At 37.4% G+C, this 15,000-nt stretch overlaps 1 protein-coding gene across 1 annotated transcript in view; it reads left to right on the forward strand.

Annotated features, from left to right (window-relative positions):
- The window catches only part of LOC106870607 (protein canopy 4), a 43,795-nt gene extending 32,106 nt beyond the window's left edge, over positions 1–11,689 (forward strand). The window contains exon 7 of the mRNA XM_052967810.2: positions 4,103–11,689. Coding sequence (XP_052823770.1) covers positions 4,103–4,158 — 56 coding nt within the window. The 3' untranslated portion in view covers positions 4,159–11,689. The remainder of the gene's footprint in view (positions 1–4,102) is intronic.
- Positions 11,690–15,000: the final 3,311 nt, after the last annotated feature.

Consider the following 15,000-nt stretch of genomic DNA (forward strand, 5'->3'; position numbering starts at 1 on the left):
TGATCACATGATTTTACAAGGTAATGTTTGATTTTTTTTAAACTGTCCTTTGAACATGTCAGAAATTATTCTGAATATTTTCTTGATCTCATATAAATGAAAACCCCAAATTTGAACTGGAGCACTAAGATACAATATGCATGTGTAGGGAAATATTTGGTAAAAATTGTTTAGTCATTGTTGTTTTAAGATCAGTTCTGATTCAGTAGAACTGCGGTCAAAACCATTCCAGTTATGACCGTCTTGTTTTGTTATTTTGGGGTTTTTTTTTTGGCTTGTTTTTGGCTGTGTACAACCACAGTAAAGAATCACAAGCTCAGATGGTTTGGGCATGTCACCCGCTCAAAGGGATGGCCAAAACAATCCTTCAGGGAACAGTCGAATGTGGCAGATGCAGAGGCAGGCAGAGAAAGAGGTGGGAAAACAACATCTGTGAGTGGACAGGCCTAAAGATGGGAGAGGCAGAAGACAGAGACAGGTGGAGGGATCTGGTCGCAAAGTCATCAGTGGTACCCCAATGGTCAGCTAGACTACAAAATATGTAATGTACTTAAGAAGCTTACTTAAACAACCATGTTGTCTTAGGTTTAGTTCCACTGTACAGCACCTTGTTTTTGTTTTCAGAGATCTGCCTATCCCCGGTAAGCTCATCTATAATTAAAAGCTTTCCTGCTGTGACCATCCTGGTTTTTCAACCAAAGTCCTAATAAGTAGGAAGGTAGACAAACCACAAACCCCTTCAGGTAGATGGCCCTGCTCGATCTGTAGAAAAGGCGTAGGTAGAAACTCTATAAGATGTACCCAGTGTAAGCTATGGACACATAAGAGGTGCAACAATATCAAAGGAAGGCTAACTGGGAAGATAGTTTTTGTATGTGGCAGATGTACAGGAGCAATAAACACTGAAAATGTGTAGAGAACAACTTTTGCCACATTCCAGGGAGAAAAACTAAAAGTAGTTGAAAGCTTCCGTTACCTAGGTGACCAAGTCAGTAGCACGGGTGGGGGATGCGCTGAAAGTGTAGCTGCTAGAATAAGAATAGCCTGGGCAAAGTTCAGAGAGCTCTTACCTCTGCTGGTGTCAAAGGGCCTCTCGCTCAGAGTAAAAGGCAGACTGTATAACACATGTGTACGCACAGCCATGCTACATAGCAGTGAAACATGGGCCATGACTGCTGAGGACATGTGTAAGCTCGCAAGAAATGAAGCCAGTATGCTCCGATGGATGTATAATGTCAGTGTGCATACTCGACAGAGTGTAAGTACCTTGAGAGAAAAGTTGAACCTAAGATGCATCAGTTGTGGTGTACAAGAGAGATGATTGCGCTGGTATGGTCATGTGGCAAGAATGGATGAGGATAGCTGTGTGAAAAAGTGCTACATGCTATCGGTTGAGGGAACCTGTGGAAGAGGTAGACCCAGGGAGACCTGGGATGAGGTAGTGAAGCATGACCTTCGAACATTAGGCCTTACCGAGGTAATGACTAGTGACTGAGACCTTTGGAAATATGCTGTGCTTGAGAAGACCCAGCAAGCCAAGTGAGACCATAATCTGTGGCCTCTGCCAGGGGTGTAGCCAGCCCACTTATTTGCACTTTTACTTCATTGGACACTAAACTCTGCTTGCGAAGACCTGTTGAGGCAAGTGAAATCGAAATCGAACCAAATTCAACGACTCCCATGCCAACCTTTCCTTCATTGGACACTAAACTCTACTTGCAAAGACCTGTTGGGGCAAGTGAAATCGAAATCGTAATTGAACCAAATTCGATGACTGGCGCCCATGCCAGTGGAGCACTAACAGCACCGTCTGAGCGTGATCATTGCCAGAGCAGCTGTCTGGCTTCCATGCTGGTGTCACGTAAATAGCACCATTTGAGCGTGATCGTTACTAGCGTCGCCTTACTGGCACTTGTGTCGGTAGCACGTGAAAAAACATTCAAGCAAGATCATTGCCAGTGCCGCTGGACCGGCTCCTGTGCAGGTGGCACATAAAAAACACCATTTGAGCATGGCCATTGCCAGTACCGCCTGACTGGCCCTTTTGCCGGTGGCACATAAAAGCACCCACTACACTCTCGGAGTGGTTGGCGTTAGGAAGGGCATCCAGCTGTAGAAACTCTGCCAGATCAGATAGGAGCCTGGTGCAGCCATCTGGTTCGCCAGTCCTCAGTCAAATCGTCCAACCCATGCTAGCATGGAAAGCGGACGTTAAACGATGATCATGATCATGATAGTAGAATGTGATCTGAGAGAGGTTTGGCTGCTATTTCTAGTATGGCAATCAATTGCATAGAGGCTCTCACATTGGTGCTTGAAGCTGTAAGTATCACAGTGTGGTGTAGTTCACTAAATAATTCATTGAAATACTACTGAGTTCAGTTTTTCTTGTGGATATGACCAGATGAAATATATGAGCCAATGACTGAGACAACATTCTCATGTGATCTGCTAGAAATAGCAACCAAATCTTTTTCTGCTTATTACCCTGCTGTTGTAAAAAAGAAAATAAAGGATCATTAAATAATGCAGTCCTTGATATACAACTGTTTCAGTCTGTTATTCTTTTATTCTTTTACTTGTTTCAGTCATTTGACTGCAGCCATGCTGGAGCACTGATTTAAATGGTTTTAGTCGAAGAAATTGACCCCAGGACTTATTCTTTGTATGCCTAGTACTTATTCTATCAGACTCTTTTGCTGAACTACTAAGTTATGGGGACATAAACACATCAGCATTGGTTGTCAAGTGATGGCAGTGGGGACAAAGACAGACACATGCACATACATAAATATGTATACGTATATACAACGGGCTTCTTTCAGTTTCTGTCTACCAAATCCACTCACAAGGCTTTGGTTAGCCTGTGGCTAAAGTAGACAACACTTGCCCAAGGTGCCATGCAGTGGGACTGAATCCGGAACCATGCGGTTGGGAAGTAAGCTTCTTACCACACAGCCACACTTGCATTATGTAAATATGACATTTCCTTTGTAAAACAATGTTTCATATTTTGTGTAACCATAACATTCACTGAGTTGTGCCCACCTTTGGTTGACCACTCAGTCCAATGCCTGCAAAGATGGATCAGCTTGAATGTCAAGAGAAGGGCATGTAAACTGTTAATAGAGAAGTTGAGGCACAGAATAGGGATGAGGTGCCTGGAAGGAAAGTTGAGGCAGAATAGGACAGGCAGAAAAGAGTGAGATCAGGAAACAAATATTGGAGAATTCCAAGAAAGTGGGATAATTGACAAAAGAATAGGAGATAGTTTAGAGACCACTCTTAAAACCTGGTTTAGATATTGTATCATCAGTGAGCTGAAGGTGTGCCAAGGTCCTACATAATCTGTGTCTTAGTGTTGATGTACTTGAAAACTGCTGTGATATTTGTCTTGAGAAAGCATCTGGTATAGATCTATAAGTGCTAAAAAGATAAATGCTAGTGATGTGACTTTTTACAGTAGTATATCCACATTAAGTAAGATATACAGAATGCTATTCTGAACTAATACTGCTTTTGTTGCTAACAATGTATATATAACACTATGTAACAAAACTTTTTATTTTTTTCTGTCTTTGGTCAGTAAGTGGTATGTCCTACTTGCTTCTATCTAGAAAAGGAAATGACTACTATTCCCTTCAAACTTTGCTTTTGTGACCTGGGATGTCAATGCTTTGAAGCCTATTTTCAGTTACATTTCTGACAGATTCAGAGCTGAGTTGCTGAAGCTGAAATAACATTATAGCAAATATTCTGCTCAATACCACAAATTTACTTTATTGATTACTTGACCATAACCACTTGAGCATGTCCCTTACTGTCTAACAATATGTGCATCTCTGATGATGAGCAGGAGCAGAAGTGGGGGAGCATCATAGCCATGTGTTGAGAGGAATTCTTTGGGCTTTGAATAAATGTAACATAAGCAATGTTTGAAGGAAATATTAGCCATTTTTCATACTTTCTAGGAGTAAGCAAATAGGAAATAATAGTTGCTACCTAAGAACAAAAATTGTGTTTTACAGTGTAATTTTTTTTTCTTTCTTTTTTTTTAATCTGTGAAAAACTTTGGGATCTCACTAATTCTTTTTTCTTCTAGATACAAAAAAAAAACTCAAAGGAGAAGTAAATGGAGGGAAAAATTCTGAACTTTAACAACGATATATCAAAAATCAAAAGTGGATCTGAGTGGACCAAAGTGGATCTGAGTGGACCAAAGTGGACCACTGTCTCAGTCTGTTGCTAACGTAACCCGTAATTCTATGAGCCAGATAAGCAAGCTGTAATTGAACCAGTATTTCTTGTATGTATGACGGATCTGAGTCACATTCCCTGTCAAAGATCTCATTTTAAAGAGATTGTATTCCTTTTTGATATTTTGTCACTGTTCTTGCGTCTCATACAATGACTTGTTGTTATCAATTCCCATGGCATAACAGCCATTATGGGTCTTTTTTTTAGCTCTAACAATGTGATGCTCCCTTTTTTTCTTTTTCCCTTCATTCCCCGAATGCTTTTTTAACCACATGGAATTTTTCCAATAATCCTATTGTTTTGTTTGAATCTGTTTGTCTTGACTACTTGCTTAGAAGCAGGGGTTCTTCAGTCAATTGTTATTGTTGTTGATGTTACATTTGCTGCAGTGTCAAAGACATACTACTATTGTTTTCACCTCAAAAGGATTTTTTCTTTTTTTATTATTCTTACATATATGTAGCACACTGGTGTTATAACTATTATCCCACACTTCCCACCGCTTCACCAGATTCAAATTTATGCTACCTGACACTCTACACAAGTTCACCATACTTTAATTCATTCCCCCCCCACACACACACACTTCACACCTGTTCACTATATTCTAATTGATGTTATCTCACAGTCTACACCAATTCATCATGATTTAATTACTATTACTCTATGTTCTACTCTTATTTACCTTACCTAATTGCTGTTGTTCCATATCCCCCACTCACCAATATACACATGTATAACTTGATCTAACTGCTGTTGTCCCCCCCTTACTGTAATCCCTCACAAGTTAATTCATACCTATTTATTTGTTAATCCCCTTACACACCAGTCTGCCCTTACTTGACTCCTTTTTTTCCCAACACTATACCAGTGGTTCTTAACTGGGTGTAAACATTATGTTATCAGTGAGCTGAGACATGGTTGATGGTGTGCCATGGTTGATATAATTTCAGTTTATAAGTCCTTATCTTCTTCAGTAATTTTCATAAAAAATTAACAGAGAGGGTATTAGTAACTAAAAAGTGGTATATGCTGGATAGGATACTATAAGAAAACACGGGCAATAAGCAGCTGTGCAAAATAGGCTTCAGTTTGATCAAAGCAATCTGCTGGATTATTGTTGTTTATTCTTTTTTTTCTTTTTACTCTTTCAAAAGCATGAACACAGACTGTAAAACACCATTCCATGAAAGGGGTTGAAGTACAAAAGGTTGAAAACCAGTGCTCTATACCAACTAAAACTTTCCCTACAAATGTTCAATATTTTCAAACATACAAGTCAAATTTTTCAGACCAAAATTTTACAGCCATAAAAGGTAGGTCACCTTATACACAGAGACAACATATACACAGAGACAACTTATACACAGAGACAAAGGGCTAAAAATTCCTTGTGGAATACAGCAGGATTTGGGAAAATAATAATGATGTTTCAATGTTTACACTATATACTATATTGACTTAAATGCTGGAAAATATAGTATTTTATCTCAGACTCTTTATTCCATAAATTCACTGTTTTCTCATAACCAAGTCAATTCTAAAGAACTCTCTCAACATTCCCATACTACTTATTGACGCCCGAATGGACTGTACCTGCCATAGTACTTATTTGTTGCTTGAGGGGCTGTTTATATCTATTATAACTTATCCATTATATCCCATCACAGCCAGCTGGGTGTACCTCCTCGTGGTAACTATTTAAACCTATGTAAACAATGCCTCTCCTGTGTGTTTCTTTACAGCTGGTGGTGAGGCTGCAAAGTACTCTACTATGGCATATATTTATCATGGTCCCTTATTACAATTAGGTGGACAGAGTACAACAGTAAATCATACCTTACCATGGTACCTATTCATAATTAGATGAGGAGGGAGCTGTACATTACCAAAGTACTTATTTACAACTGGAGAAGATACAGCACTGCATTGTACTACCCCATGGTACTTATTTACAATTAGGTGGAGCAGATGTAGCAGTGACCTGTACCTTATCATGCTGATTATTTTTCCTGCAAAGAAATGAGTAAGGTTTTGTATCATTAATATACAGTCCTCTGTACACAAGTGCTAGTAACACAACGTTGCTAGAAGGTGCTGAAGTTGTTGCTGTTCTTTATATCATGGATATATTTCTCACCAAAGTGAAGGGAAAGGGAATAGGGATTCTTGTTTTTTTTCTTCTTGTCTCTTAATCCTTATCTCTTTTGTCAGTCTTATTCCATCCCTCTCTCTCTCTGTATATTTTCCTGTTTATTTGTCTTTGTCTGTTTTCTCTTCTCTCTCTCCCCTTCTGTATCTGTGTCTGCTTTTATCCCGCCCTCTCTTTCTCTCTTCTTTCTCTCAAATCCTATGTATTCTCTTCAACTTTACTGAGCCAACAAAGGTGCCTCTGTGATTGAATAGCTAGAAATATCAAACCAATATCCTTTAAACCTTATTCTACCATCTTAAAAAATGGTATTAGAAAAAAGACAAGAGGATCAATGTTGGAATGCTTTTGATCTTCAGTCTGCTATATCAGAGTTAACTTGGGACTAAACAACAACAATACCATTACGATAATACCAAAAACACTAATACTAATACTAACACTGCTGCCAACACCTACATTCCCATTATCACCAACATCACCCTCTACCATCAACACCACCACCAACGCCATCACTATCCTCATCAGCAACACTTCCACCACCTAAATTCATTGAGCATTCACATAACTACTTTAATCTGCTTATGAGGTGGTCAGACATTTTTCATTCAACTCTCCACTTTAAAACGAGGACCACATATCTCAGGTCTTAAGACAACAAGACACTAAATTAAGCATAGAAGGGCCACATTTTAAGTTTTAAAGTCTTAGGATCATGTGTCTCTCCAAATAAGGACAACACATAGTTTAAGTCTTCAAGTCTTAAAACAATATGTCCTCAAAACAAGCACAGAATGGTTAAACTGATACTGTTGCTGAGAAATAGACATGTCTGTTTATATCAGGGGTTCTCAACCATTTTATTATGTATAGACTCTCTTGATTACTATTTTATTCTGATGGACCGCCATAGCCATTTGATGTTTAAAAATGAGTTCTTTCAAAATTCCTAATTTGTTTTTCACACATTAACTTGTGTAGGTTCATCTACATAAAATGTCAGAGAAAGAAACCAAGCTGTTTCTTGCAGTACATATCAATACATACATCTAGGGCTAATTGTTTTCAGGAGCCCATAAAATACTCTTGTGGATCTCCAATATACTATTTTGTTGTATGGACCCCCCAAAAATCTTATAAAGACCTTTGTTGAGAATCACTGGTTTACATCATATGTCGTGTGCAAAATTTGGAGGTTTCTTTAATATTTATTTAAAAGGGATTACTCAACAACAGCTATGTCACCAATTGTATGAACCATCATCTGCACAGTACAGCAACCAAGTTTCTCTTTACACACTCCAGTACTATCTTTAAAACTAATGAAGACACCTCATTTTTAACCTTTTAGTATTCAGATTATTCTACCAAATGTAATACTTATTTATCCACATTGTTTTTAATTAATCATGCATTATCTCATAGCTTGAGATTTTTATGATGTGATTGTTTAATTTTAGAATGAAGTTGTAGAATATGTGCGAGAGGCTGGATTTCGCCAGTTTGAACATGAAACAGGTAGAATATTTTTTGCTGGACTTGACTGGTTTAAATGCTAAAGGGTTAAATTGTTAAATTCAAGAATAATCTCTTCCACTCTCCTACCATAAAAATGAGACAACTATGATTTGAAAACTAATCATGTTCTAAAAGTTTGATTTGAACCAATATCAAAAATATGTGTTTTTGGCTACTGTATCTGTGTCACCTATTCTATCACTGAAGTTGACACATATCATGGGCCTGGAGTTTTAGATTAGGCATGCCATACTTCATGGAAAAAGGAAGAAAAAGTTACAGAATTGGGGTGGGAGGGCAGAAATGTAAAAATGAGGAAATTTTTTAAAAAATTATGTGGGGATCACAATTTCTGTTATGTAAAATACAGAAATAAGTTTCCTCCTCCCCCCCCCCCCAAAAAAAAAGAAATGAAGAAAAAATAACTTTTTCCTTTCTTATAAGGTATGGGGTACCAAATCCAAAACTCTGGTCATGGGTCAGCTCAGAATTACTCAACAACAACAACAACAATGACACTTCCACTTGCACTGTAATGGCCTGTTAATTGTTCTGATGTATGGCTTCATCTAAACTTTAGTATGTCTCTTGAAGAAGGAATTAAAAGTATTTCTGTACAGAATGGCAGGGAATTATCCTGTAAAGACTGGCTACTATATATATATATATATATATATATATATATAGATATACACACACACACACACACAAGGTTTCTTACTTACTATGTTTGATATTTCAGTATTGAAGTGTGTGTATGTCAGTGGCATACTATGGGTAATGAAACAGGGTGTGCTGAACTTAATATGATAAACTTGAACATTGTATGGAAAAAAACAAAATGTTATATCTGATAAGAATGTATTGACACTACAGAGAATATGAGACGTATAGGTTTAGTATAATAGTGTGTTAATACTGCTGTATATTTAGTAACCATTCTATAACACAGCTTTATTATGCACTAATATAACTCTTCACAATACCTAGTTATATACTATAGGATAAGTCAGTAGCATATCATCATCATCATCATCATCGTTTAACGTCCGCTTTCCATGCTAGCATGGGTTGGACGATTTGACTGAGGACTGGTGAAACCGGATGGCAACACCAGGCTCCAATCTAAATTTGGCAGAGTTTCTACAGCTGGATGCCCTTCCTAACGCCAACCACTCAGAGAGTGTAGTAGGTGCTTTTACGTGTCACCTGCACGAAGGCCAGTCATACTACAAGGCAAATCTGATCTTTGTTCATGTAAAATAGTTATGGTTAGTTGAGAATATATAGTAAGTTTATAAATAGTGCAGAACATGAATTATAATGTAATATTGTGTTGAGTCAAAAGTTTTGTAATATTCTGGTAACTTATTTGCTTTATCTGTCAAGTTACAACAAAAGCAGCCTAGCATTCAACATAGCAGAGACTATCGTGTTGCTCTGTCTGAAGCCACCTTTCTGCCAGTTCTTTGATCCCATGCTGACACCCATTCTTGTCCATTAAGGTAAAGAACTCCTTCACTGACGCTTCTAATTCCTCTTGATTGATGAAGCATCACAAGCGCAGGAAGTGAGCCATGGATCAGAACACGTTATAATCCAAGGGATCTAGGGCTGGACTATATGCTGGGTCTGGCATCAGTTCAATTCTGTCAAGTTCCTGGAGCTTATTCCAGGTCATTTGAGCAGTATGCGGTCTTGCTTGTCTTGCTGCAGAAGACTTCACTTTCTGTTAACCGATGCTGGCTATTTTTGCTGCACAGTGGCATAGGAAAAGTGGATATTGATTGTTCGACTGTCCAGAGCAAACTTGTAGTGAATTTCCCCTCATAATTTCACCAGACACAGAGCATCACCTTGTGTTTAAAACACCCAGGTTTGGCGACAAGTTCCAGAATTTAACCCTTGCTTAACCACTGCTTATGCACATTAAGATTGTGGAAAAATATCTCGCTCAAATTATTACTTGTTCTGATCTATGGCTCACTTCTTGTGCACGTGATGCTTCGTTAACAAAGTGAAGGTGGAAGCTTCAGTGAAGGAGTTCTTTGCCTTGAAGGACAAGAACCAGTATCAGTAAGGGATCAAAGAATTGGTGGAAAGGTCGCTTCAGACAGTGCAACATGATGGTCTCTACAACTTTGAATGCTTTGGCTGCTTTTGTTGCAACTTGATGAATAAAGCAAATAAGTTACCAAAATATTGCAAAACTTTTGACTCAACATAATTTATAAAGTAGTGTAGAAGAGCCTTAGCAATATAGTCTGAATATATAACTCTATTATAACTACATCACATTACAAATAATACCTACTTATAAGTGTGTGTATGTGTGTGTGTGTATATATATATATATATATATATATATACACACACACACACTTTTCTTGTATTACACTACAAATATCAAAATAACAGTATACTTTGTCTATAAACAGTATGAAAGTTTATAGTTAAACACCAAGAATGTTGTATGCTTAAACAATATATTAAAGTCATAACCTGTGTGGAGAACATGAAGTAGAACAGCTGATAATCAGTTTAAATGATTTAAAAAATGCAATCTTACCATAATACTGCGATATCAAGCAAACAACATTATAAACTTGGGTAGGTGATGCCTTGTTTGTCTTCCAGTGGCTACAGTTTAGGCTACTCTTTCAACATTCTTGGTGTTCGTGCTACCAATCTCGCTTCTATCTTAATCAATCAACGTTGCATAGTAGCAATACATGCTGCTGGAAATAACACCATAACAGTTCCACAGTGGTGCTTAGATTTACTATTATGAAGAAGACATGCAAGGTGGTGAGCTGGCAGAATTGTTAGCATGCCAGGCAAAATGCTTAGCCATATTTTGCCTGTCCATGTTCTGAGTTCAAATTCCGCCAAGGTTGACTTTGCCTTTCACCTTACAGAATTGATAAATTAAGTACCAGTGAAGTACTGTGGTTGATGTGATTGACTTACCCCCTCCCCACAAATTTCAGGCCTTGTGCCTTATAGCAGAAAGGATTATTATTATTATTATTATTAAGGCAGTGAGCTAGCAGCATCATTAGCATGCCAGGCAAAATGTTTAGCCATATTTTGCCTGTCCATGTTCTGAGTTCAAATTCCGCCAAGGTTGACTTTGCCTTTCACCTTACAGAATTGATAAATTAAGTACCAGTGAAGTACTGTGGTTGATGTGATTGACTTACCCCCTCCCCACAAATTTCAGGCCTTGTGCCTTATAGCAGAAAGGATTATTATTATTATTATTATTATTAAGGCAGTGAGCTAGCAGCATCATTAGCATGCCAGGCAAAATGCTTAGCCATATTTTGCCTGTCCATGTTCTGAGTTTAGATTCCGCCATGGTTGACTTTACTTTTCATCCTTACAGGGTCAATAAATTAAGTACCAGTCAAGTACTGGGGTTGATGTGATCAACTTATCTCCTCCCTGCAAATTTCAGGCTTTGTGCCTATTGTAGAAACCATTATTAAGGCATGTGAAACAAGTATTTATACTGTGTTGTATTTAATATAAAGTATATTACTTAAATTAGTTAAATTGTTATTTCATAACTTCTGTCAGTGTATAGTGCAGTGGTGTGCACAGCATACACCCTTAATATATATCCCTGATGATGTATATTATAATACTTACAATACTAATATAAGCATGTATGTATGTATATTTGTCTTCCATCACCAAATCGAAAATGTTGATATTTTTTTTAATGATTTCACACAAAATAAAATGTTATCAATGTTATTCATTCTTTGTGCTTGTTATTTTTTTCCCTTCTGTGAGTGCTACCATGTCTGGGTAAACCTATAAGTGAAAAAAAAAAAATAAACATTAAAACTATAGATATTAAATAAAAAGTAATTAATTACCAGTTCATATAAATGCTAGTTTAATGTATGGAATGTAAAAAATAGTTTCTATTTTGATGTTGGGCTCAATATCTACTGTCTTTCGAGTTCAAATCTTATACACCAGTGACTAACACTATTAATTCCATATGCTGTGAGTTCATCATTAGAATTAAATAAATATAACATCATTACCAGCGTCACCTTCTAGCATTGTGGGGGTGGCACGTTAGAAAATCATTCGAGCGAGGTTGTTGACAGTGCCGCTGGACTGGCTTCCGTGCAGGTGGCACATAAAAAACACCTTTTGAGCAAGGCCATTGCCAGTACCGTGTGACTGGCCCTTGTACCGGTGGCACGTAAAAGCACCCACTACACTCTCAGAGTGGTTGGTGTTAGGAAGGGCATCCAGCTGTAGAAACTCTGCCAGATCAGATAGGAGCCTGGTGCAACCTTCTGGCTTGCCAGTCCTCAGTCAAATCGTCCAACCCATGCTAGCATGGAAAGCGGACGTTAAACGATGATGATGATGATTGAAGCAGAATAATATCTTCTCATGCTCAGTGCCATTACAAAAACAAAAAGTCTGTGTGTTTGCCTTCAGTAATACAGATAACTGTATGAGACATTTTATTTTAAACGAGTGTATAAAATAGTAATCATGAATATATATATAATGTAGGCACAGGCATGGCTGTGTGGTTCACTTCCCAACATAATTTGAGGTTCAGTTTCACTGCATAGCACCTTGGGCAAATGTCTTCCACAATAGCCCCAGGCCAGCCAAAGCCTAGTGAGTGGATTTGGTAGACAGAAACTGAAAGAAGATCTGTATATGTGTGTGTGTATATATATAGTTTACTTACACCTTGTAACTTGTTTCATCAAGAGATCAGTAAAGAGAATATATACTTGAATAATAGTCGATCTCATGTAAAAGTCAATCCCTATTTTTAGCCAAAGATTGGGAATTTTGCATAGACCCCGTATAAAAGTCGACCCTAGTATTTCATGAACAAGACAACATTTGTGGGTCAAGATGCCGTATTCTCCTGTACGTAGAAATGACACAGTTATAAAATTGTGTGACTACCTTACTGTAGCTTGCTCTTGGTGGAATGCTTGGTGCTTATAATGGAATGCACGGTGCTTATAGTAGAACACCATTTAATAGCAGGCACTACACATCTGTTGATGGGTGCTATATCACCATTACTAAAATGTATGCACAGGAAATGCTGCGAGCCTGCTTACATCTTCAAACACAATAAACACATGCGTCATACACTCGTTTACATAGTGAGAATCATGTTTCACAGCCAGCATTATTGGCAAACATTGGCAAATGCCACTGCCTGTATTCATACAAAGGCATGACTTTAACAAGCAATTAATCGCTAGAACAGTGGTTCCCATGCGACCCTTATATTTTCCTCATCTCCAAATACAATAAACACGTCATATGCTCGTCTGTTTACATGGTGAGAAGCATGCTTCACAGACAACACTATCAGCAAACACCTTTGTATGAATTCGTACTGAGACATGATTTTGGTAAGCCTGAAAACATTTGGCCAATTGCTAGATCAGTGGTTCCCTTTTTTCTTTTTTTGCTGCGGAACCCTTTGACATTATTTTTAAAAACGTGGAACCCCTGATAATTTTCAGTGAACACTTTGGGAATCCCTGCTCCAGATCAACAACTCTACACCATATTATGGACATTTACTGGTAACTGCACATAACATCCTGCAACTTTTTTTGAAACATGCCAAGTAGGTATCAGCTGTATGCACTGTATTATGGTAGGTAGTGGCATGCCAGAACTGGGTAGATATGTTACCTGTGGTAATATAACATAATTATGAGATGTAAATTGATTTCACTCAGCTAGTCTGTTTGATGGATACAAATAAAACAGAAAGTGTAAATATTTATAAAAGCTATGCGGTTTTGTTATTTACTAGGACGTGTTTTGATGCATAGAACTGGTAATATTACTGTAATTTGTTGTGTTTTTGTTTTTATTCTCTTAGACATCAGTTGACCCCATAAATTTGACCTTAAAAATGGTCCAAAAAATTTGACTTTTTTACAGCCGTATTTAAAAAGTGTCTTCATAAACATATGCACACAGACTAACATACATATCTTTATACACCCATATATACATACATGCATAAAGCCACTGATTGATAAAAGTGAAACTGAAATACTATAATGTTGCTCCACAAATGGTTGGTAGTAGTGGGGAATTTACTTTTTTTTCTTTTGTGTATTGTTTGGCTTGAAAGTTTGATTATAATTAGTGAAGTGTTGTGCACAGAAATTCTCAGAAGATCCTCTGATGTTTTGGAATGAAATTTGGAACACAAAATCCAAGCCTAGGGAGAAGGGTAATGCTGTGTGTTTCATACAATTTCATGGACCAAAATTATTGAACGGATCCTTATGATATTTGGAACTTAGATTCAATGCATAAGGACAGGTATAATGCAGTATGTTTGATTTCAATTTGAGATGGCTTCAAGGGGGCAGAATCCCCATGAAAATTCATAAATTTTCAATGTTGATGAAATTTCAACCATGGGCAATTAATTGATGCACATCAAGAAGTATTCTCAAAGTTTCCACTTCTCATGAGGATTCTAAGACCCCTAGCTCCCAAATTTTAGTCATTTTTTATGATCCAAAACTAGGTCAAAAGTACTGAATGGATCTTTATGAAATTTCGAAATTATATTCTATGCATAAGGGCCATAACCTCCATGAAAATTCATATATTTTTGCTGTTGATGAAATTTTAACCATAGATATTAAACAAAAATGAAATAATATTTCTAAAATTTCATCTTAGAAATTACAAAATCCCCTTCATGTGGACTTAACACCCAGAATTTAGTCATTTTATCTAAGCAAAGACGAATACAGTTGTACTCTTGGAAGCTGTAGGGTCACCCGAGCATAAAAGATGAGCGTTATTTGTAATTCAATGGTACAACAGTGTAAGAGTTTGCTTTCAGATATACTTAGATTGTGATTTCTGCAATGTGGTGCATAAATTGTCAAGTAAATGAGAGGTATCTTTCCCTCTACTGATTCAGTTGCAAAGTGTTCAGTAAAGTTATTTAGTTGCAGACCTCCTTTGAGTCTTTTCATTATCACTGGGTCACACATGGTCCCCCGATGGTAACATTGATTTCAAGG

The sequence above is a fragment of the Octopus bimaculoides genome, chromosome 5 (assembly GCF_046866305.1).
Source record: "Octopus bimaculoides isolate indiv1 chromosome 5, ASM4686630v1, whole genome shotgun sequence".
In the NCBI taxonomy this organism is placed as follows: domain Eukaryota; kingdom Metazoa; phylum Mollusca; class Cephalopoda; order Octopoda; family Octopodidae; genus Octopus; species Octopus bimaculoides.